Source organism: Lissotriton helveticus, chromosome 2_1, assembly GCF_964261635.1.
Source record: "Lissotriton helveticus chromosome 2_1, aLisHel1.1, whole genome shotgun sequence".
NCBI classification, from domain to species: domain Eukaryota; kingdom Metazoa; phylum Chordata; class Amphibia; order Caudata; family Salamandridae; genus Lissotriton; species Lissotriton helveticus.
The window spans coordinates 109,069,591-109,095,375 of record NC_136059.1 but is presented as its reverse complement, the minus strand read 5'-3'; the positions used below and the strand labels follow the sequence as shown (position 1 = coordinate 109,095,375).

The 25,785-nt window shown below is 47.4% G+C and overlaps 1 protein-coding gene across 1 annotated transcript in view; it reads right to left on the bottom strand.

Moving 5' to 3' along the window:
* Positions 1–779: 779 nt before the first annotated feature.
* Positions 780–25,785, bottom strand: part of LOC144820069 (vomeronasal type-2 receptor 1-like) — a 201,618-nt gene continuing 176,612 nt past the window's right edge. Inside the window, exons 4-5 of the mRNA XM_078677722.1 lie at positions 18,376–18,603; positions 780–1,031 (exon numbers count right to left, since the gene is read on the bottom strand). Of these exons, the coding sequence (XP_078533848.1) occupies positions 780–1,031; positions 18,376–18,603 (480 nt within the window). The remainder of the gene's footprint in view (positions 1,032–18,375; positions 18,604–25,785) is intronic.

The following is a 25,785-nucleotide window of genomic DNA, read 5'->3' as shown; positions in this document are numbered from 1 at the left end:
AGCATATATGTGGCTCTCCACAATCAGGAGATCACCACCAAATATCATGACACATATTTCAGTATTATTGCATAGCCCAATCAATGAAAAGAGGAAAATACAAACCACCCCCCCCACCTCCACCCCCTTGCCCCAACCACCCAACTTCCCGTCTACCCACCCCTTATCCCTCCCTAACCCCATGCACGTGATCACAGTAAGCTGTCAGCATTCGGTCGTAGTGTGTTCGGTATGGCGCAACCCCCTAGGCCCGAGGGTCCTCCTGCACCTGTAGACCATCCTCCTGTTCCGCCGGAGGGTCCAGAAGCAACCCCCTATACTCCGCCCATCGTTTCCAGATTTTATAATGCTTACGGGGACATCCCCTTGCCTCAAACACCGGGCGCTCCAGCCCAATAAAGTAGTCCAGACCCGCCTTCCATGCACACAGTGGGGGGGGCTCTCACTCCCTTCCATGCCCTCGCCAGGTCCCTCTTTGCGACAGCCAAACCCAGGAACAATAGGTGGCGCTTGTATATATTTCCCCCTACACCTTCTAGTACATGGAGGAGCCCCAATCGGGGGGTGCGGGGTAGATCCCATCCCAATACCTCTGACAAACAATCCCATACACCACTCCAGAATCTGGTTAGTCCAGCACAAGACCATACAGTGTGCAGGAGCGTACCCCTCTCAACTCCACAGCGCAGGCACTCCGGAGACACAATCAGACCCGCCTTCCACAATCGTTCCTGGGTGTAGTAGGCCCTGTGTAAGTATTTAAACTGAATAAGCCTGAGTCATATCGCTATGGCCGTCCCTCTCGGGGACTCTAGCGCCTCCCTCCAATCATCTTCATCTAAGGGTCCAACATCTTTCTCCCAAGCCTCTTTAAGGGGAAGTAGGGAGGAGGAGCAGTGCGTAACTAGCGTCTGGTAGATTCTGGACACTTTCTTATCGCCAAGGTCACCCATGAAGACTTTCGCCTCCACTGGGCTGAATTCCGGCAACGACTCCAAGCCCACAATGCTAGGCTCCAGGGCATGACGAAACTGCAGATAGCGAAAGAATTGGGTCTTGGGCATTTGAAACTCAGCACTGAGCTCCTGGAATGATTTGAGGGTGACCCCGGTCAGTACATGTCCTAGTGACAAGATCCCGACCGCGTCCCACCCACCAAACCCCGTCAACAAGGCCAGGCCGGGGAGCCTCCCGTTCTTCCACAACGGAGTCTCTGCTGTTAATCTGCCCCACCAACCCATGCGACGCAGCGCCTGCCGCCATACAACAAATACCACTCGCGTGGTACACGGCAGCTCGCGCCGTAGCCTGGCCGAGTATAGGATCGTGTGCAACGTTTTATTGCCCATCAACGAGCGCTCTAGGGCGTACGCTGGGTCTCCTCTGTCCCCATACCACCATTCGTTAAGTACCAACAAGTGGGAGGCCTGATAGTAAGACAATAGATCCGACGTAGCCAGGCCACCACAATATGTGGACAGGAAGCACGTCCGCAATGCCACTCTTGCTGCCCCTCCAGCCCATAAAAAACGGCTCAGGACAGAGTTAACTTGCCTAAACCACTGGGGAGCAATGAGGTGGGGGTGGTTCTGTAGCTGGTACAAGAGGCGCGGGAGTGCGACCATCTTGAAGATCGCAGATCTACCAAAGATGGTAAGAGGCATTCGAGACCACGTTTTGATATCCGTCTGGACCTTTTCCCACACCGGTACCACGTTGCGTTTCCACGCGACGTCTGCGGATGCGGTGAGGAACACTCCCAGGTATTTCAATTCCCCGGCCGCCACCTGCAATGTCGATGCCCATGGGTCCGCCACTACCCCAACACCCAACACCCACAGAGTGGACTTACGCGGGTTCAGACACAGGCCCGATACTTCCCCAAAGATGCGCCCGATCTGCGCAAATCTGTTAGAAAGAAGAGGACATCATCTGCATATAGTGCAATTCTGTCGGTGAGGTTGCCACCCCACTCAAAGCCCCGCATCTGCGCGTCTATACAAACCCAAGAGGCCAAAGGCTCCATAGCTAACGCAAATAAATATGGGGAGAGCGGGCATCCCTGTCGGGTCCCCCGGCCGATCAGAAACTTCTCGGAGACCGCCCCGGAGACACGCACAGACGCCGTGATAGCGGTATAGAGCAGTTTGACGTAGGAGATAAACACCGGGCCCAGGTTTAGGTGCGGCAGGAGCACGAACAGGTATGTCCAACTGACCGAATCAAAGGCTCTATCTATATCTGCTAGTAGTAGGGCCGCCCGTTCTTCCTTGGCCCCAATAGCATCCACTGCCGCCTGTGCCCGCCTGATATTATGCCTTGTCGCCCTATTTGGCATAAAACCAGCCTGATCCGGGTGGACCAGGTCAGTCACATACGGGAGAAGTCGGTTCGCCAAGGCCTTAGCCAGCAGCTTGGCCTCGATATTGAGTAAGGAGATTGGGCGATAGGAGTCCGGCCTGTCAGGGGGTCTGCCAGGCTTTTGAAAGACCACCACTTCGGCGTGTCGCCAGTCAGCAGGCAGTCTACCCTGCGATCGCGCCGCCTCCAGTGCGGTCCGGTAGAGGGACCCCAATTGGATTTGGAATGTCTTATAAAATTTGCACGGGAAGCTGCTCGGTCCTGGCGCCTTCCCTGTGTTAAGCTGTCCCAGCGCGTCGCCCAGTTCCTCCGCCGTCAGGGGAAGGTCTAGTGCTTTTCTGGTTTCATCCGAGACTGCCTTCGGAGTCAAGTCTCCAATGAATTTATCAATCGCGTCTGCTGAGAGGCAGTCCCGCGGAGCATATTGCTCCCTATAATAGTGGGCGAAGCTCGCCGCCAGTTCAGCTGGGTCCATGATCGCCACGCCATCCCCGTCGGTGAGGCCCGGTAGTGTAAGTGGCTGGAGGGTACGTTGACATAGCCTATCGAGCATAGTACAGGGCTTGTCTCCCCATTGGTAGACTCTGCTCCGCGTGGCCAGCCACGCTTTACGAGCCTCGTCTAGTAACACAGATGCATATGACTGTTGCGCCTGCAGGAGCAACCTCACCGCCACCGCATCTCCACCCCCCGGCACTGCTGTTCCAGATTTTCCACCTGCGCCGCCGCCTCAGTGATGGCCTGCCGACGCTGTCGACGTGCCGCCGCACACCATGCAATATCTACCCCTCTTATGGTGGGCTTCATGGCCTCCCAGACCACGACTGCATCTATTCCCTCCACCAGATTTTCCTGCCAATAATGTGCAATTGCACCCCGCAGGTGCTGGATGTAATCGACCTGTTGAAGGTGCCATGAGGACATTCTCCACCGGAACGGCTGACGTGCCCTATGTAGTCCAACCCTAACGGCCACCGGGGAGTGGTCAGACAACCCTCTAGGTAGGATCCCTGCCTCCCACACCCTGTTCAGGAACGCATGGGGCACAAATACATAATCCAGTCGCGAGAACGAACCATGCACTGCCGATACATACGTAAAGTCTCGCACTTTGGGATGCATATGTCGCCACACATCCACCCAGCCCATCCCCTCCACCATCGTATTCAACCGGGTAGGGGCAGCCGCTGTCAACAGCCCCTGCAATCTCTGACGGTCCATACACACGTCCATTACTTCGTTCCAATCACCTCCCAGCACTGCCAAGGACTCCGGGATGTCCGCCCACACCGCAAACAACTTCTCAGACAGGGACCATTGCAATGGGGGAGGGGCATAAATACTGCCAAAAACCACTGGTTCAGTGCCTACCATCCCCTTAATAAAGATGTATCGACCCTGTGGGTCAGACCACTGTTTCTTATGGACGTAGGCCAGCCTGCGATGTACCAAAACAGCAACCCCTCTGGACCACCTTGAAAACCCGGCATGATAGACTTGCTGATAACCAAATCTCTGCAGGCTAAGCACTTTCGTCCCCATCATGTGAGTTTCTTGCAACAAAAGTACATCCGCTGCCTCCCTCTTCCCCCACCACAAGATCACCCCCCGTTTGATCTTATCGAGCATCCCCCTCACATTCCAAGTTATCACACGCATGGACTCCCTAGGGAGCCCTGGAAGTGGTGCGTCAGCCATAGTCGAATGGAACGAACCCATCGGGCCCCCGGTGCCACGCCCAAGCACACATCACAGTCATTGGCAAAGCATTAGAAATCACGTGCAATCCCCCCCATCCGCCCCCATGCCCCTTAACAACAACAGCTTCCCCCCACCTCGACCCCAACCAGACCCCCCCAAACCCACCCCCGCCCCCCCAGGCCCCCCACCCCTATACCTCATAGAACTCTGAAGTATCTGTCGCGGCATGGGTATCCTCGGGCCCAAAACATAGCGCCCAAGGCCAACCATACCTAGCGATCCCAACTACCCCCGCAAACAATAGGAACCCCCCCTCCACTGACAACTCCCACTAACATAGGAGGCAAGTAGCCCCTATACAGGAGCACCCCGAACGCCTCCCCCACCCCACGCAATGACAGATAAGCATACAAGCCGCAGCAGGAGGCGCAGCAGTCAATCATCAATACAGTAGAATACAGTGGTATAGCTCCTCTCCGTCGGAGCGCACGGCATCCGCAGCAGGGCACACAGCCCCACAGTTTCTCATCAGCCCTTCCAGACTGATCGGAGTCGCCAGGCGCAGCCGCGGGAGACCCACTTCTAGAAGCAGAGCGTTTCCTAGATCGAGACCTTCTGTTCCTTTTGGCTCGGGCAGTCTGGTCCCCTCGGTCCTGCGATGAGTCTCTCGAGCGTCCCGGGTTCAAACCAGGTTGAGCATGAGGCCTGACGCTCACTGTTTCGTCAGTCCATTTGAAAACATCCTCCGGCGTGTCAAAAAAGTGAGTACGGGATTGAAAAACCACCCGAAGGCGGGCTGGATAGAGCAAGGAGTATTGAATTTTTAGGCCTCGAAGTTTCGCCTTGGCGGCAATGAAGGAGTGCCACTGTTGTTGTACAAGCCTGGTGTAGTCAGGGAAGATCATGATCTTTTGGTTTTCAAAGAGAAGGGAGTCTTTGGCCCTTGCTTCCCGCAATATAGTGTCTCTGTTGTGAAAGTTCAGAATTCTAGCAATCACTGGTCTGGGCCTCTCTCCCGCCGGCGGCTTCTGTGTCAGGGCCCTATGAGTGCGTTCAATCACGAAACAGCGGGATAGGACATCCGGGGGGAGCCAACTCTCCAACCACTGGGATAGAAACTGTTCCATGTGGCCCTTCTCACAACCCTCCGGAAAACCCACAAAGCGAAGGTTGTTTCTGCACGCCCGCCCTTCAGCATCTTCCACACGGAGCGCCAGGCCCCGTTGAATGTTTTTCATCGCCACCATTTTCCGCTTCAGGGTCCCCACGTCGTCCTCCACAACCGAAATCCGAGATTCTGTCTCTGTTATTTGTGCCACTGCGTTGCGCAGGTCTTGGCGCAATAGGGTAACGTCCGCCCCAATCTTGGCATCCAGCATGTCCCTGGACTGGGTAATGGCCGCCATGAGTGCTGCTTTGTCTGGACCCGACCCCTGACCACCAGACGCTCTGGAGCCTCCACTTGGTCCCGTAAACTTGTCAATGGGTCACTGCTTGGAAGGCCCCCTCCCCCCCCTCTGGGCATGGTCCGGCACAATCCGGGGCTCCCGCCTTCGTAACAGTCGCAGGCCTTCTCGGCGATGTATCTCGCGTCTCCAATAACCGCCACAGAAACAGTCCAGGATGGCCTTCTTCGCCTCCACAACTCTCGCAAACCGCTTCAGTCCTCCACTGGGGGGGGGAGGGGGCACATGTAGGGTTCTACGGGGCAGTCCTCAGAACTCAGGTTCACCGCTCCCTATGGGCTCCACTGCCCCTGGGTATAAGGGTCCACGACACAGTCGTCTACTCCAGCGCAGGGACGCTGTGGGCCTGCATGCAGCTCCGGTCTGGAAGCGACGAGATCGGCGCGACACCAATCTAGCTACACCTCCCGGTGCATTTGGCTCCAATCCTGACCGTCCACTGCCAGACACTCACCGCAGATGGTTGGGGGTCCCCCACACCTCAATCCGTCACCCCAGGGCGGTCAATTGGGTCACCCCGCGGGCTCCAGCCCCACTGCCTTCCAGCCAGTCGCTCGGGGGCCCCAGAGATACGCCGTGTGCACCCCTCTCCACTCTTACACACCAGGTTGCAAGCACCCCCTCCAGGGGGATCAAATATCGGGGGGGGCCCGGGACCAGGAGACCAGGCAAGTCCAGTTACCCCCGGGCCAGAGCGTGTGCAGGGTCTCACTTCGGGGGGCCCGCACCACCAACAGTCTCGCTGCCGCCCGGCCACTGCCTCGGTCGCGCTTTACCTTCAGCGACCGGGGGGTCGCCCAAACTCGAGGCCCCTGCCTCCGGATCTCGATGTAGGCCGCAGTCCCCTCTCCGTGCTCCTGTGGCGCCCGCACACTCTCCTCCACCGTGAGGCTCTGTCGCACCTCCTCTCACTGCTCCGCTGCCTGCCCAGACCCCGGATCGCGGGTCTCACCGCCGCCACAGCCAGCCGACTCCGGGAGCTCCCGGCCGGGGATCGCCAAAATCGAGGCCCCGGCCGTCCACGATGCGTGTAGGCCCCGGGGTGCCGCCGCCGCTATCTCCGCCACCGAAGATCCGGGAACCCAGATTTTCACACCGGAGGGCACCCTTTGGCAGCCACTACCTCCGCCGCAGGTGTGAGGTGGGATATGGGTCCGGAGGCCAGGATAAATAAACGGATTGATAACGGGCTGGCGGGAGCTCTAGCAAGCCACGTCCGCCATCTTCGCCCTCGTAGCCACGCCCCCCCACAGGTAAAGGTTTTAACGTACTTCTTCCTTGAGCACTTTCCCAATATCATAATCTGGGACTTCTTCGCGTTTATTTTTAGGTCCAAGGAACCCATAAAGTTCTCAAAAGCGTCCAAAAGACGTTGTAATCCTACCCCAGTCCGCGAGAGGACAGCATCGTCCGCGTATAGGAGGACTGGAATACCAAGTTCTCCTACACGCGGGGTATCAGGAGTGGCCTCCATTAATGCGGGTTCCAAAGCATTTATATAGATCGTAAATAGAAGCGGAGCCAGGATGCACCCTTGCCTGACCCCCCTTTCTGAGTTAAAATGACTAGAACAACGACTCTGCGAAGTAACCCTGACGGAAGCTCATAGCCCAGAGTGTAAGTCCGCCAAAAGGTTAACTAAAGCCCTATCAAGGCCCATATTAAGTAAAATTTTCCACAGCTTTGACCGATTTACAAGGTCGAAAGCTGACGAGAGGTCCATGAACCCCAGATACATGGAACCCTCCTTTGCCTTGGTATATTTTTCCACCAGTAGGTGCAAGTTGAGACATTGATCTAGTGTGCTCCTCTTTGGTCTAAACCCGTATTGTACGTTTGATAAAGCCCCTCCATCATTCATCCATTCATTCAATTTAGATAAAATGACTCGTCCCAGTATTTTGACTGAGGAGTCAATTAGAGAAATGGGTCTATAGCAGGAGGGGTCCTGCCTGTTTCCCTTCTTATAGACCGGGATGATGATCGATTTTTTCCAAGAGGGTGGTATATTATCATGGGTTAAGACATTGAATACGTTACACAGGACCTTTGACCAAAATTTTGGAGCACATTTAAAAAACATCTGCAGGGACCCCATCGGGTCCCGGAGCCTTATTTTTTTGGGTCAGATCTATTGCTCTTTCCACTTCTGCGAGCTCGAAGGTTACAATCTGGCCTTCGGTAAAAAGAGTGGGGTCCTCCATTTGAGAATCTTTACTGGGGTCAGAATATATTTTGCTAAAATGATTTATCCAGCCCTCATCTGGAATATTGGCCTGAAGTGGGGAGTTCTCCTCACTTGAGAATAATGGTTGATTTACAATTTTCCAGAATAAGCCACTATTTTTAGGGTATCTGGGTCTAGTAATTGGGCCCAAGCATCATCTTTCAGCTCTTTTTTTCTTGCAAAGATGGCCTTTTTGTACGCAGATCTTAAACTAACTATTAGGGCTTGATCTTTTGGAGTGGCCTTCAGGGCACTAAGTAGATCTCCATGTGCCTTGGAGCATATTTTATTAAACCACCTCTTGCCATAGTACGTCCCCTTAGTAGGGCCAGCTAGTAGACTTTGCTTAATTTCTCTGCAGATGGTATCAAAGGCATGGACCACTACCGTTTTATCTTGCTCCCCGTATGCTAAGCATGTGGCCACCTCTTCCTCAACTTTTTCCAAAACCTCAGGCAGAAAAGTTTCAGGGACTATATTTGTCCATTTTAGCCTACGTCCTTGATCTTTAACTATCAGGTTTACTCCATCACCGTTTTCATGGAGAATAGATCTTTTGCTATTATTTCCATGAACACCGGGTTATGGTCGCTAAAGACCGAAACCTCCGTTTTATACATTAAAACCTTAGACAACAAAAAACAAGACATAAAAATATAATCGATAATAGTACCATCATCCTTTCCCTTGAATGTAGGGAGCCTACACCCATCATCCCCGCTACCCGACTCATATAAGTTCCATCTCGCCAGGAAATTTTCTAGATACTCCCCCCGTCTAGTGTGTTCCAGGTGAATAGCTGCAGAATAGGGAGGGCCATCTCCCTCCATACTGGCACACGGTAGGTTGCATGGGTGGATATTAAAATCCCCAAGAAGAATTATTTCAAAAGTATGTACATTTACACTGTACGCTGACAAAAATGTATCCAATACATCCAAGTTATAGCCGGTGCACTCATTTGCGTTGGAATTATAAAAATTTATAAATAAAATCTTAGTCTTATCCGGGGTAGACAGTTCAATAATTAAACAGTTCTCACTACCTGAGGTACACTGTGACAGTGTGCCCTTTATATCAAGTTTAAATAGGCACAGTAAGCCACCCTTTGCTCTACCTGCCACACTACGAGTGGCTGGAATGCAAAAGTGGCTAAACCCATCCAGAGAGAAACTGTTTCCCTGATCCCAAGTCTCTTGTAGAGCTATAATGTCAAAAAGTTTTAACGACTTAATCCATAGGTCGTTTCCTGCCTTAGCCTTAATCCCCGCAATATTCCAGGTTACAATTTTAAAACTTTGTGATTCAGGCAAAACTTTATTCCTTGGTTCATTTGACAGTCAATCATTTTCCTCCAGTGAATATAGGGGCGTGTAACGATTAGTTAGAGGTAAGGCTTGATCAAAATGATTGTACTGGCTTGTCATCCAGTTACTATATCGCTCAGATCTAATTTGGGGTTGATATACATTTTGTGAACAAATGACAAAGCCCCGTCGATGTGATGAGGCAGTAAAATTAGACTGAACAGATTGTGGGGGCTGGGAATTACTTAGATGGTTATAGAAAAAACCAAGGGGCCGTGCACAAACAATATTATCCAATATAGGTAGGAAGGCTGCTCTCAGTAACACTGTAGCAACGTGCTGTGGATGCTTAAAGTTTACAATGATACAGTCCCCCCTAGTGTTCTTCCTGGAATTTCCAATCCAACTGACTCTACGTGTAGAAATAATATCATTGGAAAATGCGCGAGGAAAACCACAGTTCCTACTTAACCATGCCAATGCTTTATTTCTTTAGGCCTCGTGTGTTTCTAGCCTGGGGTCTGTAAGGTGGGAATCCACCTCAGGGACATTAGTAAGTACAACGGTATATGGAACACGGATGTATGACGTTACAACGCATACTTTTACCACGCCTACCATTACCACGCATTTTTTACAACGCAGAATCCATTACAACGCATACCATTACCACGCATGTATTTACAACGCATATACCTTTACAACGCATACAATTACAACGTGAGTATTGGTAAGTATATAATATTTTTAAATATTTATTTTAATTACAATTAATATAATGTAATTTAATTTAATTTAATTTAATTAGTTTAATTTAATTTAATTTAATGTAATTTAATTAAATTAATTTAATTTAATTTAATCAATTTAATTTAATGTAATTTAAATTTAATTATATTTAATTTTTACCCTGTACCCTTTTACCCAAAAACCCCAAACTGACCCTGAACCCAAAAAATACCCCTTTTACCCAAAAACCCAAAACTGACCCTGAACCCTAAAAATACCCCTTTACCCAAAAACCCAAAAACCCAAAACTGACCCTGAACCCTAAAAATACCCCTTTACCCAAAAACCCAAAACTGACCCTGAACCCTAAAAATACCCCTTTACCCAAAAACTGAAAACTGACCATGAACCCTAAAAATACCCCTTTACCCAAAAACTGAAAACTGACCCTGAACGCTAAAAATACCCCTTTATCCAAAAACTGAAAACTGACCCTGAACCCTAAAAATACCCCTTTACCCAAAAACTGAAAACTGACCCTGAACCCTAAAAATACCCCTTTATCCAAAAACTGAAAACTGACCCTGAACCCTAAAAATACCCCTTTACCCAAAAACTGAAAACTGACCCTAAACCCTAAAAATACCCCTTTACCCAAAAACTGAAAACTGACCCTAAACCCTAAAAATACCCCTTTACCCAAAAACTGAAAACTGACCCTGAACCCTAAAAATACCCCTTTACCCAAAAACCCAAAACTGACCCTGAACCCTAAAAATACCCCTTTTCCCAAGAACCCAAAACTGACCCTGAACCCTAAAAATACCCCTTTACCCAAAAACCCAAAACTGACCCTGAACCCTAAAAATACCCCTTTACCAAAAAACCCAAATAATATTTTTAATAAAATAATATACTTACCAATACTTACGTTGTAATGGTATGCGTTGTAAAAGTACCTGCGTTGTAAATACATGCGTGGTAATGGTATGCGTTGTAATGGATCCTGCGTTGTAAAAAATGCGTGGTAATGGTAGGTCGTGGTAAAAGTTGCGTTGTAAAGGTTGTATACCCTAGGCACATTCTGGTGGGAGATTGGCTGAAACTCTTCTCTTGGGCATGTTTCTCCCCCCATTGTTTCCCCCAGCTAAGTTACTCTGGTTACCAGAGTTCGTTAGAGCAGGTTGAAATGCTGAGACTACTGGTTGGGGAGGCTTGGAGGATAGCGCCAAAGATGGTTTAGGGGGTTGGGCCAATTGTGGAGTATGAGTAGCCCTATTCTCCCCATTACTGGAAGTACCTGCAACCCCTATAGCATTGTTACCAGCCTTAAGGCACGTATCTGTTTTAGTCAGGTTTAAGGGAAGGTTCAAGAGGGCCCCTAATCTAGATACTTCTTGTGTGACCTGGTCTAATTTTGCAACCAGAGGTTTAATCATGAGTTCAAGTTTTGCTTCAAAAACACTTGCCAAGAACTCAATATAGGCAGGAGGCAGGTTAATTGAGTCAATGCCAGTTGTTGTCTCGATTACACTGCCAGAACTGGTAGGTGTTGACCCAATCTTTTTTGATTTCCTCCCCCCCCCCTTTTCACCGGGGCTTTCCTGCATGCCCTCACTACTCTTCGCACCGGTGATGGAGACGGTGAGGGAGCAGGGTAAGGCCTCAAAGAGGGTGTCGGCGATAGACATGAGATAATTTCAGGGAGTTCTTCCCGCTCATCCTGCCTTTGATCAAAAGTCCTATCGTTAATACTAGGACTACCATTCATGTCTACATTAGATCCACCCACTGGGACAGGAGAGGCTACCGGGGAGGCTAGAGAAGATTGCATTCTCATAGGTGAGACCAATGGGCTATCCCGGTTTAATGAGAGGCGCCTTTCTTTGTTTATTTTGCTAACCACCTTTGCCAGATAGTTGTCCATTGTCCTGGTTTCGGTCGGTATTTTAGCCGATCTGAGTTTAGACATTGTCAGGGGGTTAGGTCACTATTACGGGCTCCTCAAAAGTTAATAACACAGATGCTGTTACAGAAAAGTGGGGTCACCCAGCAGTAACTTCTATTTCATGCACATCACACAAGGTCCATAGTACTTTCATTATTTAAGTCATAAATCTCACAGTTTTGGCAGGGTCCAAGGGAAGAAAAACCAAATTCCGTAGCCCGGCCCGGCCTCTTCTGGCCCCTGACGGCCACAGACGGCCCCCCCTTGTCCCGGGCTTCTCCCAGCGCTTGCCCGCGCGCGTCCCGAGGGACTGGCGCTGCCTTTATGCGCCTCCTAGCGCTGCTGAGGGCGTCACTGGTGGTCGGAGGGACCCGGCGGAGCCAAGCCCGGCCGGGGAGCAGGCAGAGCAAGGCCCGGCCCTTAGCTGCAGGTGCTGCAGCGCTGCGGCTGAGCAAAGCCCGGCCATGAAGAAAGCTGGAACCGTCGGTGCGTGGACCCCACAGGACTCGGCCTTGGTGCTGCCTTTATGCGCCTCCTGGAGCTGCTGAGGGCGTCACTGGTGGTAGGAGGGACCCGGCGGAGCCTAGCCCGGCCGGGGAGCAGGCAGAGCAAGGCCCGGCCCTTAGCTGCTGGTGCTGCGGCGCTGCGGCGGAGCAAAGCCCGGCCACGAAGAAAGCTGAAACCGTTGGTGCGTGGACCCCACAGGACTCGGCCCTGGCGCTGCCTTTATGCGCCTCCTGGCGCTACTGAGGGCGTCACTGGTGGTCGGAGGGACCCGGCGGAGCCAAGCCAGGCCGGGGAGCAGGCGGAGCAAGGCCCGGCCCTTAGCTGCTGGTGCTGCGGCTCTGCGGCGGAGCAAAGTCCGGCCACGAAGAAAGCTGGAACCGTTGGTACGTGGCAGGAGCATTTTTAAAACTCCCGTCAATTTGGCGCAAATACAAAGTCTGCTGCCAGCTGGCAGAAGCATTGAAAATGCTCCTGCCAGATGGGAGCGGATTTTTAGTCTGTTTCCCTGCCCACATTAACACTGATGCGTGCAGGGAAACACTTCAAAATATTGCTCTCGCCCAGAGCATTAGTAGCAGCTCTTTCTGGGAAGGAACATTTCAGTCTCCCACAGCATGCGGGGAGCTGGCTTAGGCCTTGGGGACCTTAGTGTTCCCCCTGTTGCCCCCATTGAATGTATGGTGGATGCCTTGGGTGAGCACCAGGGCACTCAAATTTAATGAAGTGGGCCATGGGGGATGGGACCCCTGGGGTCAGAAAAAGGCTGGGGGAGGGAGGACCAGAATACAGACTTTAAGTCTATCCGCATGCAAATTGGGGTGTCCCAACATTGGCTGGACAGCATGGTGAATCATCTCACTGCAATGGTGTTTAAATGCTCACTGAGCCCCTGAGGGGTTTTGAAGTGATTTAGGGAGGGAGACTGCACTTCTCCAGCAGCTCCCCCAGCAACTTTTTCACAATTGAGGGTGAACCCCCTCCTTGGGGGGGCCAACAAGCAGCAAAACAATCATTTCCCCATGCCTTTCAAGGCATTATAGGGTGCTTCAGACTCCTTTTCGTGAATATCTTATTAGCTGTTCTCCTGCTGCGCTGGGGAGAACCGCAAAGCAGCCGGCAGCCTCCAGCCTCTTCTGCCGGCCTCCATGGGGGGGCCCGGTCACACCCGGACCCCCAGGTGAGTTGATTACGGCTTGTAGAGCCACAAATTCACAAGGGGTGAGCACAAAGTTGGGATCCCGAGCCACTCCCCCTTCAGTTTAGGTGGGCCAGGGTGGGCTCCTGGCCCCCCGGCGGTGGCAATTTTAGGGGTGCACGACGGTGCACCCCTACTTGTCTTCTTTGGGGACAGCCCCCGGGGCCTGGCCCATCCCGGGGGCCCATTCCAGACCGGCGGCGGAGCCCCACGTGCTTCATCGTCGATCCAATTAAGGGTCAACGGTCTCTTACCTTTTGGGACCATATCTCAGCCCAAGGGGTCCGATCTTCTCCATTTTCACGTCTTCTTGCTCCTGGTGGCATCCCCCAGCCACTGGGAGCACTCCCCATCGCCCTCTGCAAGAGAGGTTATCAGTCCATCCTGCTGAGGTTATGACTGACTTAGAGAAATGTGACATTTCTAGATGACCCAAAAGCAGTACAAATATGACTGTGGATTATGCATAATACTTCTTTTCACATCTGCTAAAGTGGACTTTAGAGCATGTCAGGAATCTGTTGGCCTTATGGTAGTTACTCTAGCCATGGGCTCCACATCCCCAGAGGGGAATAATGAAGTGAAACACAGTAAAACACATTCCCTGGCATGTTTCTTCCCTGTGTATAAAGCATATTCCATGTCACCACTCCTTTTCTGCTTACGTCCTGCCACACCAGTCTTTCTGCACCTACTCTTTGGCTGCGCAGGCTAGGAGTCTCCCCTGTGCAGCCCCTACATGTGTGCACACGCATGTACACATTTGTCTGCATGTAACCAGCCCGGTGTCCCTTACTCCAGGTGCTGCGCAGTGGCCTGGTCAAGCTAGGGGGACACCAGTAAAATCCCCATGCAGTCTCTTTCATTATGAGTTTTCTGTGGGTGAGTCCCAATTTATGAGGCTCCCCCACAGTAAAAGCTCAACAATTAGTAGCTGAAAAAGCGAAAAAACTGGGTGGCCCATAGTGTCAGAATCACCTTCTAACACTGCCCAAAACAAAACATCTTTTTGCAAAGTGATCTTACTTGATTTTTCCAAAAAAGTAAGCCTTCTATGGGTTTGGATGCAGTAGAAATTGACATACAGAGAGTGATGCTTTCTCTCTAAAATCGAAATCCAAAAGTGACCAAGGCCTGTACAAAATAGAGGGAGGAGTCTCCAGGACAGGAAGAGGAAGTTGCTACTATTTGTACATTAGCCTCTGATCTCTATGCCTCTTTCTTCATTTCTTTTTTGATACATGTGGCCCATTGTGTTTTGGGAACTCATGTGCATCCACTGAAGAAATCTGATTTCTCAAACCACCCTCTTCTTTGCAACCACCCTCTTCCTTGCCAAAATGGCAGCTGTGTTGGCCTTCATTCATCAATGAGTGTTCCATGGTGATCAGGATTCAGAAGAACCACAGAGCAGGAGTTTTAGTTAGAAAACAAGGGGCCTCATTTATGAGGCTGTGCGTTACTTTTACGCCGCCGGTGCGTCACTTTTTGTGACGCACCAGCAGCGTAAAAAAATGTGCCGTGTTGCACTATATTTACACAGTGACGCATCTAGGTAGATGCGTCACTTTGTGAACCCCTGCGCCACATTATACCTGCGCCAGGTATAATATATGCAGGGGGGCGTTCTGACGCAAGAAAAGGTCATAGAAGTGACGTAGTAAAATCTATAAGATTTCACTGCACCACTTCTAAGACACAAATGCGTCAATTTTCTACGCCTGCCTCACAGCAGGCATAAGACTCACGCAGGTTCTTTCACATGGGGCTTCCCCATGTGAAAGTACACATTGCTGGAGTTGCGCCACTTTTATGACACATTCCAGAAATGCGTCACTTTTGCGCCATACAGATACATCAGAAATTCTGATGTATCTGTAACTCCTTGCGCCATGATGCATCATACTGTAAATATGATGTACGCAGTGAAAAGTGACGCATCGCTGTTTTCACACAGCGATGCGTCACTTTTCATAAATGAGGCCCAAGGAATTTTACTCCCTGCACGGGAAGACCATGGAATAATTTCCCTGTCTGGACAATCAAGTTTAGGATGGCAGTATCTTGAACTCCCTGCAAAATACAATGGCATTGTACAGTTCTTTTGTATTGGTGCTAGTGTATAATGCCATGAGCCTTTTATTTTTTTTTTCGTACATGATTGTAAGGTCTTCCAGTGTTCCACTTCTGACCGGGTAGTCAAAGGCACATTTGAGTTGCATTCAGTCTACATTTTCAGTGGATGCTGATTCTGGTTTTCATCACATTCATCTGAAAGATCTAAGCCCTAGATGTGCATTTTAAGTGGGTGAGACTCACTCCACGTCCTCTTTCGACTGGTCGTTATCGGATCAGTTCTGCGACTGCCGGATACTGCCCCTGCAAATGATGTCTAGCCTGTAACTGTTCTGCATTAAACACCATTAATGACAAGATATTCACTTCTCTTTTGCCCCATAGTTTCAGCGTATTGGAAGTACAACTGATATGGCTTCTTATCTTCTTATCTTCTTACCAATTTGCTTTCATTGTGTTCCCTTGTTTCCTTAATGCAGGAGCTCAGTGGGATCATGTGGAAAAAATCTTTAAAACTGTCCCATTTCTTGGAGGGTGAAATCAATATATTAATGTTGTGCTTCTGCATGAAGGAAATGTGGAGAGCCAGGTTAAGAGGTGGTTAATAAATACATTAGTGGTGAATGTGAGGTATAAACATTGGGTCTGTACGAAATAGCATCCCAGAGTTTCCCATAGGAATTGAGACAACTGACTGGTTCAAGGTTAAGGTCAATTATCTCATGTTATCCTAGGTTATGGGGCTTATTTATCAAAACATCACGCATCACAGTAAGCCACTTTGTTGGGCAGAAATGAGCCTTATTTAACATAATACAGCTTATTCATGTCTTCACCCAGAGATGGTGCACATTGTGCTGCCTAGCGCAAATGCAGGCACTGGTGCAAGGGTGCCATGCAGCAAGGGTGCCTGGGTTGAAAGCTGGATCGCTTTTGTGCAGGAGGGCATTGTCCTCTTTCTTTGTGTGCTGCAGAATGGTAAAACAATCAAGATATTTCTCCTCAGTACGCCTCCCGTGGGGATGTGTAGCATTTTGTTGCATTCCAAGGTCTACCAGTAATTATAAATCTGTGAATGGGTCAAAATCCATGGTGTTGCGTCCCACACATAACCCACGCAATGCCTCACTGGGTAATGCAACGCAGTGATTTACGCTGCATTGCATTATTTTAGATGTGTCGAGCCACACGGTACATGCAAGGTGGCCTTGAGTGGCTAGATAAATCTAATTAAGGGTGGGGCAACTGTGACGCAACCCTTTGATAAGTATGCCCCTCAATTTTCTATTGTGTATTTGCAAGGGGCATTTGAGAGGTAGAAAGTACATTTTTCGCTATAGATAGGCCACATTTAACAATCTGATGTTTCAGTGAATAATAGTGTCTCCTGTTGTAAGATTGCAGGTGGTAGTATCGTGGCTTGAGAACAAAACTCACAATCATTTTACAACAACTGGTGTAGAGAAGGTCTTACCCGACCTCCTAGGGCCTCACCTTCTTTAAAGGTGCTGCTTCCATAGTAGACCAGGGAGCGGATGGGGGCCTGGCTCCAAGAGTGTGCAGCTTGATGCAGAAACACTTGAGCATCTTCAAAAAACCTGAGGAGCATTTCAGCACTGAAACTCTTTGTGAGTGATCCGGCGTCTTGTTATCAATATTACATGTTTACAAACAAAATAATCACTGTATGTGAAGGAAGGGGCAGTGCCTCATATGTCCACAACCTCCTGAGATACTTGGTGTCCTCAAATATTTTTTGGTAATGATGACAACACAGTGTGAATGTCAATCCTCAACCCTGTTACAAAAAACAGTGGTCCCTACTCGTGGACACAATGGTATACTGAGCTAATAATCACACACCTGATAAGTGTTATGTCTGTGGCGGATGGGGGGGTCCGCCACAGCGCCGCCGACTTCTGCATATCGAGCTATTACGCTCCAAATCCAGACGACTTTCCACGCTGGACACGGCAGTACCGATTCCTTCATTGTTCATGGTATCTGCTGATCCTTTGAATTTCCTGTTGTAATACGCAATTGCATTAAAAGGCAGTGTAATATTTAAAGACAACAATGACTATATTTTTGTCCTGATGATGATGTCCCTCATTTAACTTAGGCATCAAAACGTCGTCAACCAAAAAAACCCCGTATGCAATATGACATTTGAAATATTGTGTAATGCAATGGTGTGGTTATAACAATCTCTGTCTGTAACACTGACTACAAGTACACAGACATATTTTTGCTTTGCTCCTTTTACCATTTTGTTCGTTGTTTTGTCTGAATGTTGTGGGTCACGGCTGTGCCCACTTGTTATTAATGTGTTCATTCAGTTCTTATTAAGAAAATTGTTAAATAAATTCCTTGTCCGGCTGGACATGTGATTATTAGCTCAGTATACCATTGTGTCCACGAGTAGGGACCACTGTTTTTTGTAACATGATACTGCCAAAGGTCCCTATGGCATACCTTTCGGGTTCCCTTGTCTTTCTTAAACAATCCTCAACCCTGGCAACCCATCGGTGAAGGAGTAAACCTGATAGAGATAAAACAAACACTGAAATCCCTCCTGAGCACATTATTCCCTCCTTTTCGGTTATGAAGTTAATTTTATCTTGCACGTCCTTCTTATGTAGCAAGGACAGCTGCATCATCCCATGCCAATTTCACAGCCTAACACATTTCAAAATATTAAGGAGAATCTCCTTGAGAAGTATAGATGAGAAATTAAACCAATATATCCACCTTATCGCTCTCCATGGATTTTTTGTCATAATTTGCACCAATGTGGTCTTTGGACCCGGTTGTACTTCCTGCCACTTCCCACGAAGAACTCCCCGAAAGATTCTCACCTGGTTGTCTCTTGTGTTCCACATCATGGCATCGTCCTGTATCTTGATCTGCTTCCCTTCAGGGTCATTGGAGTCATAGGTGACCACTTTCACCAGTCTGATGGCTCCTTCGGAGGAAATCTTAATGTTTACAAAATCAAACACCGCCGGCACATCACCATTTTTATCAAAGAAAATGTCCTCTCCAGAGCTCGTGTTAAAGCGCACTTGCTTCACATAGTGCAGCATCTGAAATTAGAAACAACAGGATTCTTGTAAAAATAATGAACAGACTCATTTATATTGTCCTGCACATAAACAATACAACGCCTATGTGTGCTGCATTAAGCGGTACACATAAAAGTTACAAAACACCATTTAAAGATTGTTTATATGCAGGAAGGGACACCTTCCCGCACATAAAAAATCTTCCCCTCAACGCAGACTATGCTGCAAGGGTGCCTGCGTTGGCACTAGGCTGCTAAATTTAGCACCAGCTCAGGGGAAACGCAGGGCTGCACCGTGTTGTTGTAGATATGGTGCAGCCCTGCGTATCTGAAGTAGCAGAGCATGGCGTTAAGCCAAAGAGGCTTACGCCGTGCTCCAATAATTCATTGTAAATATACCCCTTTGTGTACTACTGAGTTATAGCATTATGTGAGTGACTGTATGACTGTGTGTATCTGTGTAGGAGTAGGTGTCTGAGTGTCTCTATGGGTGTGTGAGTGGTTGTATGTCTGAGTGAGTGGTTGTATGGCTGAGTGAGTGCCTGAATTGGTGTGTGAGTTGTTTTGTGAGTGGCTGTATGGGTGAGTGAGTAGGTGCATACATGTTGTATAAGTGGGTGACTGTATGGGTGAGTTAGTACATGTGAGAGTGGCTGTGCTTGTGTTAATGGCTGTATAGGTGAGTGATTACATGTGGTAGTATATGTATGAGTAAGTGGGTGGGTGTATGAGTAACTGTATGGGTGAGTGAATGGCTGTGTGAGTGACTGTATGTTTGAGTGAGTAGGTGTGTGAGTAGCTTTAGGTGTGACTGACTCACTGTGCGAGTGGCTATATGGGTGAGTGAGTGGGTGCATGAGTGGCTCTATGGGGGGCCGATTCACAGAACTAACTTAAGACACAATCCTAAACTTTCTACTTTTGGTATTCACAGAAGGCCTTTAGTAGTAGCAAAGATAAGATTTTGTCTTAAGTTTGACTTAAGACAAACTTAAGACAAACTTAAGACAGACTTAAGACAGACTTAAGACAAAATCCTAACTTAAGTCTGTTTTAAGTCTGTGTTAAACTTGTGTGTGAGTGGCTGTATATGATGGTGAGTGGCTGTATGGGTCTATGAGTGGGTGTGTGAGTGACTGTATGTGTCTGTGAGTAGATGTTTGAGTGGCTGTATGGGTCTTTGAGTGGGTGTGGGAGTGCCTGTAGGGGTCTGTGAGTGAGTGTGTGAGTGCCTTTGTAGGTCTGTGACTGGGACTGTGAGTGGCCCTATGGGCCTGTGAGAAGCTGTGTGGGTCTGAGAGCGGTGTGTGAGTGCCTGTGTGTGTCTGTGAGTAGGTATGTGAGTGGTGCTATGGGTCTGTGAGTGCCTGTGTGGGTGTGTGAGTGGGTGTACAAGTGCCTGTGTGGGTCTGTGAGTGGGTCTTTGGGTGCCTGTGTAGGTCTGTGACTCGGTCGGGGTGGTGTTATGGGTCTGTGAGTGGGTATATGAGTGGGTGTGTGTGTCTGTGAGTGAGTGTGTGAGTGGTGCTATGGGTCTGTGAGTGGGTTTGCGAGTGCCACTATGGGTGTGTGAGTACCTGTGTAGGTCTGTGAGTGGGTGTATGGGTGGCAGTGTAGGTTTGTGACTGTGTCTGGGAGTGGTACTATGGGTCTGTGAGTAGGTGTGTGAGTGGGTATGTGGGACTTTGAGTTGGTGTGTGAGTGCGTGTGTGTCTGTGAGTTGGTGTGTAGGTAGCACTATAGATTTTGGGCATTTGCATTCTTAGGGTATTTAAAAGAGAGAACCATGGTCCCTGCTCTCATCAGGAGACAACAATAAAGAAACCAACTCATCACAATCCCTACAGATTAGATTGCACTTGATTAGATCAACGATGCATTCACTTCCATTACTGATTTCAGATGTTTTTCAACATGGAATACTAGAGGATTTGCCTTTGTCAAGCCCAAGAAGTTATGAACATTTTTGCCTTACTGAAGTGGAGCTTCCTGTTGAGGTTTAATGTCTTAGAAATGTGCACCTAGCACAGACTCGAACCTCATTTCTTCCCAGAAGAGTCCCCAGTTTTGCCAAAAATGTCTACCCAACTGGAATACTTCCATCTGAATAGTTAGTAAGTTGGGTAAATCTCTTGTGTGTATTCTGCACTACAGCTGCATTAAAGACCACGGGCTAATGTCTCCAGTGACCTTGTGTGCATGGAATTTCAAAGAAAATGACTATACTACAAAGAGGTGACTCTCCACCAAACTTGTAGGGTACTTGTAGGGTACTTCTTCTTAAGAAAATGAAGTGCTCCTTTATTTGGCAGAGATACAGTTGTATTCCTCTGCATCAATAATGCATCACCAAATTGGCTGGAGCAGGTACTTGGGCCAGCTCTCCCATCAGCTAGCTACATAAGCCTCCTGTTCGACACTTTCATCTCACAGTACCCCTCTTATTGTCCTCATTCATGCTGAAATCAACCTGCGGTTAAACCCATTTTTTCCATATTACATTGCCTCTCTCTCCTTACGTCCCACATAATTGCCTTCCCACATTCTGCCTACACAAAAGTGAAGTTGGCTTATATTATGGTGACATTGATTAAAATGAACTGCTACTGGAGCCATTGAAAACTTGAACAAAATTGACCAAAGAATTTAATTCACAGCATCTACAAGCACAAGGGAAATCACATGTCTGTCCCATGCATTTTTCCAACCACCCATCCACACTATCTACTTATCCTATTACTCCACCAATACCTAAGCACTTATAAATTCACTATACACGCTGTTTGTAATACTGTAATTATTCAAGTTACTAGTCATGAACATATGGAATGGCTAGCTACTAATAAAAGTACAGCTATAATATTTTGTGCACTATCCAAGCAGACCTCTAACTAGCTACATACGATTGATACACTCTTCTAAATACCCAGTTAGTACTCATGCAGTGTAGGAATCGTCCAGTCTGTCCCATGCACTTCTTTAATCACTTATCTACCACTATCTACTTATCCTATAACTCCACCAATATACATTAAGTGTTCACTCTGTTTGCAGCACTGTCGTCATTCCACTTACTAGTGGTATTCTTTTAAAATGACCTAGGCACCAACACAAGTACACATCAAATATTCTGTGCATAATCCCTACAAATCTCTAAGCAGATACATACTATCGGTCCACTCCATTAAATACCGAAGTAGTACCCATGCAGCCTAGGATACCTCCTGTCAGTCTCATGCAATTCTTCAATCACCCATCCAGCACTATGTTCTTATTGTAGCAGTCTGCCAATACTGAAGCACATATGGGGCAGATTTACAAGCTCCCTGCGCCATCAGTACGTCACTTTTTGTAACGTAGTGATGGCGCTAGGCACTCCTTCATATTTACAAGGAGAGGAAAAGCCACCCTGCGTGGTTTTCCTCTCCGTGTAAATATGACCCCTTCATACACAGAACTTTGGTTGAAGGGGCATTTCATAGGTGTTGCTGTGGGTGTTCCCACACAACACCCATAGAACAAGACACATTTCCCGATTCATGAGAAATCGTACATCTGGAGATGTGTGTGCGATGCTAGAGTTGGTGTAGCAAGGCGCAACAAGGAGAATTGTTTTAATTTCTTCTAATTTTCCTCTTTTAATGCATGCTGCATTCCACAGCATACATTGAAAGAGGAAAATGCCTTTACTGGTGTCCCTTCCTGCACAAAAACAATCTCCGTACGACACAGACATCCTTGCACCATGGTGCAAGGGTGCCTGTGTCACCGCATGGCTGCAGTTTGTATTTTTTTTTTAACAATATTGTACTTTTCTGGTGTTTTTTAAAAAATTAACAAAAAAAAGAACAAATAAAACAGGAAACTTTTGAATTACCTATCATTCCAAAAACAAAAAAAATAAAAAATTAACAACGATGGTTGCGTTGCGCAGCACAAACTGCATCCACCGACTGCTCAACGAGGCAAATACATTTCTTACATTTCACGCAGTGTTGCTCGAGAAAGGCGAATTCTGGTCTAATGTCCATTGCAAGTGTACCTGAGGACGCTCCAGACATACTTGCTACAGCAGGTGAGGGGTTCAAAGCAGCTCGCCTCATTTCCTCCCGAGCAAGATTGAGAGAATGTGTGGTCCGGAGATGCTTGTTCATAGAAGCAGTGCCACAAGAGTATTTTTTTTCACTGCCTCCTGACAGGACTCGGTCACAAATTTTGCACGTCACCTTTCTCGCATTTACTTTCTTCTCTCCAAATGGAAAAGTGAAGAATTTCCACACAACAGATTCCAGCCTCTGGGGACATGGTGCCTCCTGCAGGAATTCTTCTTCAGAAGATACTTCCTCCTGCTGATGCTGCTGTCCAGATGCCATTTTGTTTGATATTTTTTGAAAAACACAAAAAAAAACAAGCGAAAAGAGTTCTTGAAAAGAGATGTCTCTCTAAAGATACGCCAATAAGAATGATTAAAATGGGTGGAGTCCTTAAATAGTTACAGTGGGAAATGTTATGAAACAATTTAATCTATTTTTTTAGGTCACATGGGATCCGCACACTCTGCGCTCATGAAGCATGCACCCGGTTCTTAAACCCATCCAACTTGATATGGTCAATTTTTTACTCTGTTTGAATAAATCTTGAAAACCTAAAAGTTCCTCATTGTGGCGTTTCTTCGATCTAAAAAAAACCCATATATCTATATATCTATATATCTATATATATATTCACTGAAAAAACCATAGGTTATAGACCATATATAGTTAGGAATTAGCATTTACAAAACCTTGAAAATTCACTGAAAAAACCATAGGTTATAGACCATATATAGTTAGGAATTAGCATTTAAAAAACCTTTTTTTACTCACACAAAACCATTGAAATTCCATATATAGTTAGTAGTACTAACTATATATCGCGCACCCGCAATCCACTGCTGATCATGTCACATATTACATCATTCATGACATGGTCAGTGACATCACTGATGACATCACTGATGACATCTCAAATGACATCACTGATGACAACATCCAGTGACTGTGTATTTCTGTAAAGTTAAAATATGTCTTACATATTGAAGAATGAGTGGATGTAGAAGTGTCTGGATGAAGGATTTAGTAGGTGCATGACTGACTGTATGAGTGAGTGGTTAAATGTGTCTCACTGAGTGCATGGGTTAGTGACTGAACTGTGTTAATTTGTGCATCATTATGTTTGTTGTTCTGTAAACTGCTGCATGTGTTGATCAGTAGCTATATGAGTAAGTATATGGGTTATTGATTGGTTGCTCAAGTATTTGTATGGGAGACTGAGTGTGTGTGTGGGTGGCTGGGAGGTGTATGACTCTGTGCATTGGTGAGTGAATGGATATCTCAGTGCTACATGTCAAAGTAAGTACATATGTAAAACACAGTACATGTGAGAGTTGGCATATATAAATAACTGTGCATAAGAGCCAGTGAATGTGTGAGTGGCTGTATGGATGATTGTGAACTTGTATCAGGGATTGTAAAAGAGAGTAAATATGTGTTAGTATATGTTTGAATAAGTAAGGTGTGTATAACTGTATAGTTGAGGAAATGGAGGTGTGATTGATTCTTTGCATGACTGACTAGGTGTGTAAGTAACTCCATGGATGAGTGACAGTCTGTGAGTGTCTGTTTACACTGAGTGTATCTAAGGTTATATTAGAGTCTGAAGAGGTTCATCGTATTATCACATGAATGATGTCATCAGTGATGTGATCAGTAATGTCAAATGAGATGTCATCAGTGATGTCATCAGTGATGTCATTTGAGATGTCATCAGTGATGTCATCAGTGATGTCATCAGTGATGTCATCAGTGATGTCATCAGTGATGTCATTTGAGATGTCATCAGTGATGTCATCAGTGATGTCACTGACCATGTCATGAATGATGTAATATGTGACATGATCAGCAGTGGATTGCGGGTGCGCGATATATAGTTAGTACTACTAACTATATATGGAATTTCAATGGTTTTGTGTGAGTAAAAAAAGGTTTTTTAAATGCTAATTCCTAACTATATATGGTCTATAACCTATGGTTTTTTCAGTGAATTTTCAAGGTTTTGTAAATGCTAATTCCTAACTATATATGGTCTATAACCTATGGTTTTTTCAGTGAATTTCAATGGTTTTTTAATAGCAAATATCATAAGCTGTCGAATGTCAAGTACGTGGTAAGAAAAAACATTTTCGTGTTTATGCACACTGATCTGCTTTGAATGCTGCCCCCCCCCTCATTTCTATTAGGAGTACTCTCTCTTTGCAGATAGTGAAGGGTAGTTAACGCAGGCCTTTGCCCCCGTTGTAATCCGTCGTGCCTGCTTCTCTCTCCATTTGATTGATTGTTATCCAAGCATTTACTGTTTTAGAATTGGTTCTCTTTGGTTCATTCTCTATTTACAAACAAGCACAGAGTCGCAATACTCTGTTTAGTCTTTGCAGATAGCGAAAAATCGTGTAAAAAAACAAAAGGAATCGAGCAAAATCAGTAGGCCACTAATGGGATCTCTTTTTGACCTCGCTAAAATAGAAACATTAGGAACAACCCCTCATGACAAATACGAAACTAGTGAGATGAACTGAACTCCACACCATGATGGCTGCAAGACAGCTCGGCTCTGCCACCCACCCCGCCCAAAATAACGATAAACTCTATGCAAATATATACAACACACCAGCAAAGTAACAGGGTAAAACATTTTATTAAACAACTATTTACATAACTATTTTAAACTTTTTGTTGCCCGATCCGGCTAGCTCAATCGATCGAGCATGAAACTCATGCACTCTGATGATTCAAAGTTTTGAAGAGTGCTTGTAACACTGTCTGAAGCCTATTTGCACTTGCTTCATCTTCACTATTCTAAAAGTAAGTGGGGGCTGTTTGAGTACGTTACTGCATTTGTAAACAATGTGATGCGGTGCCACCCTGAACCGCTTAACGGAGGCCCCCGAGGGACGGTGTGATGGCGCGGACTCGGAGGGGGCGCTTGGCTCCGGCCCCCTCCCCAAGTCATGTTCTCCTGGTGTGGCCTGAGATCGCCCCCCACATAGGTGGCCGGCTCCCGGGATCAAGCGGAACTTTTTGCCTTTTGGTAACTCTTCCATTCTTGACCTTGTCCCACAATCCGTTTCACCTAAAGACACGCTGTAGTGGGGCGCCCCTTTACCATT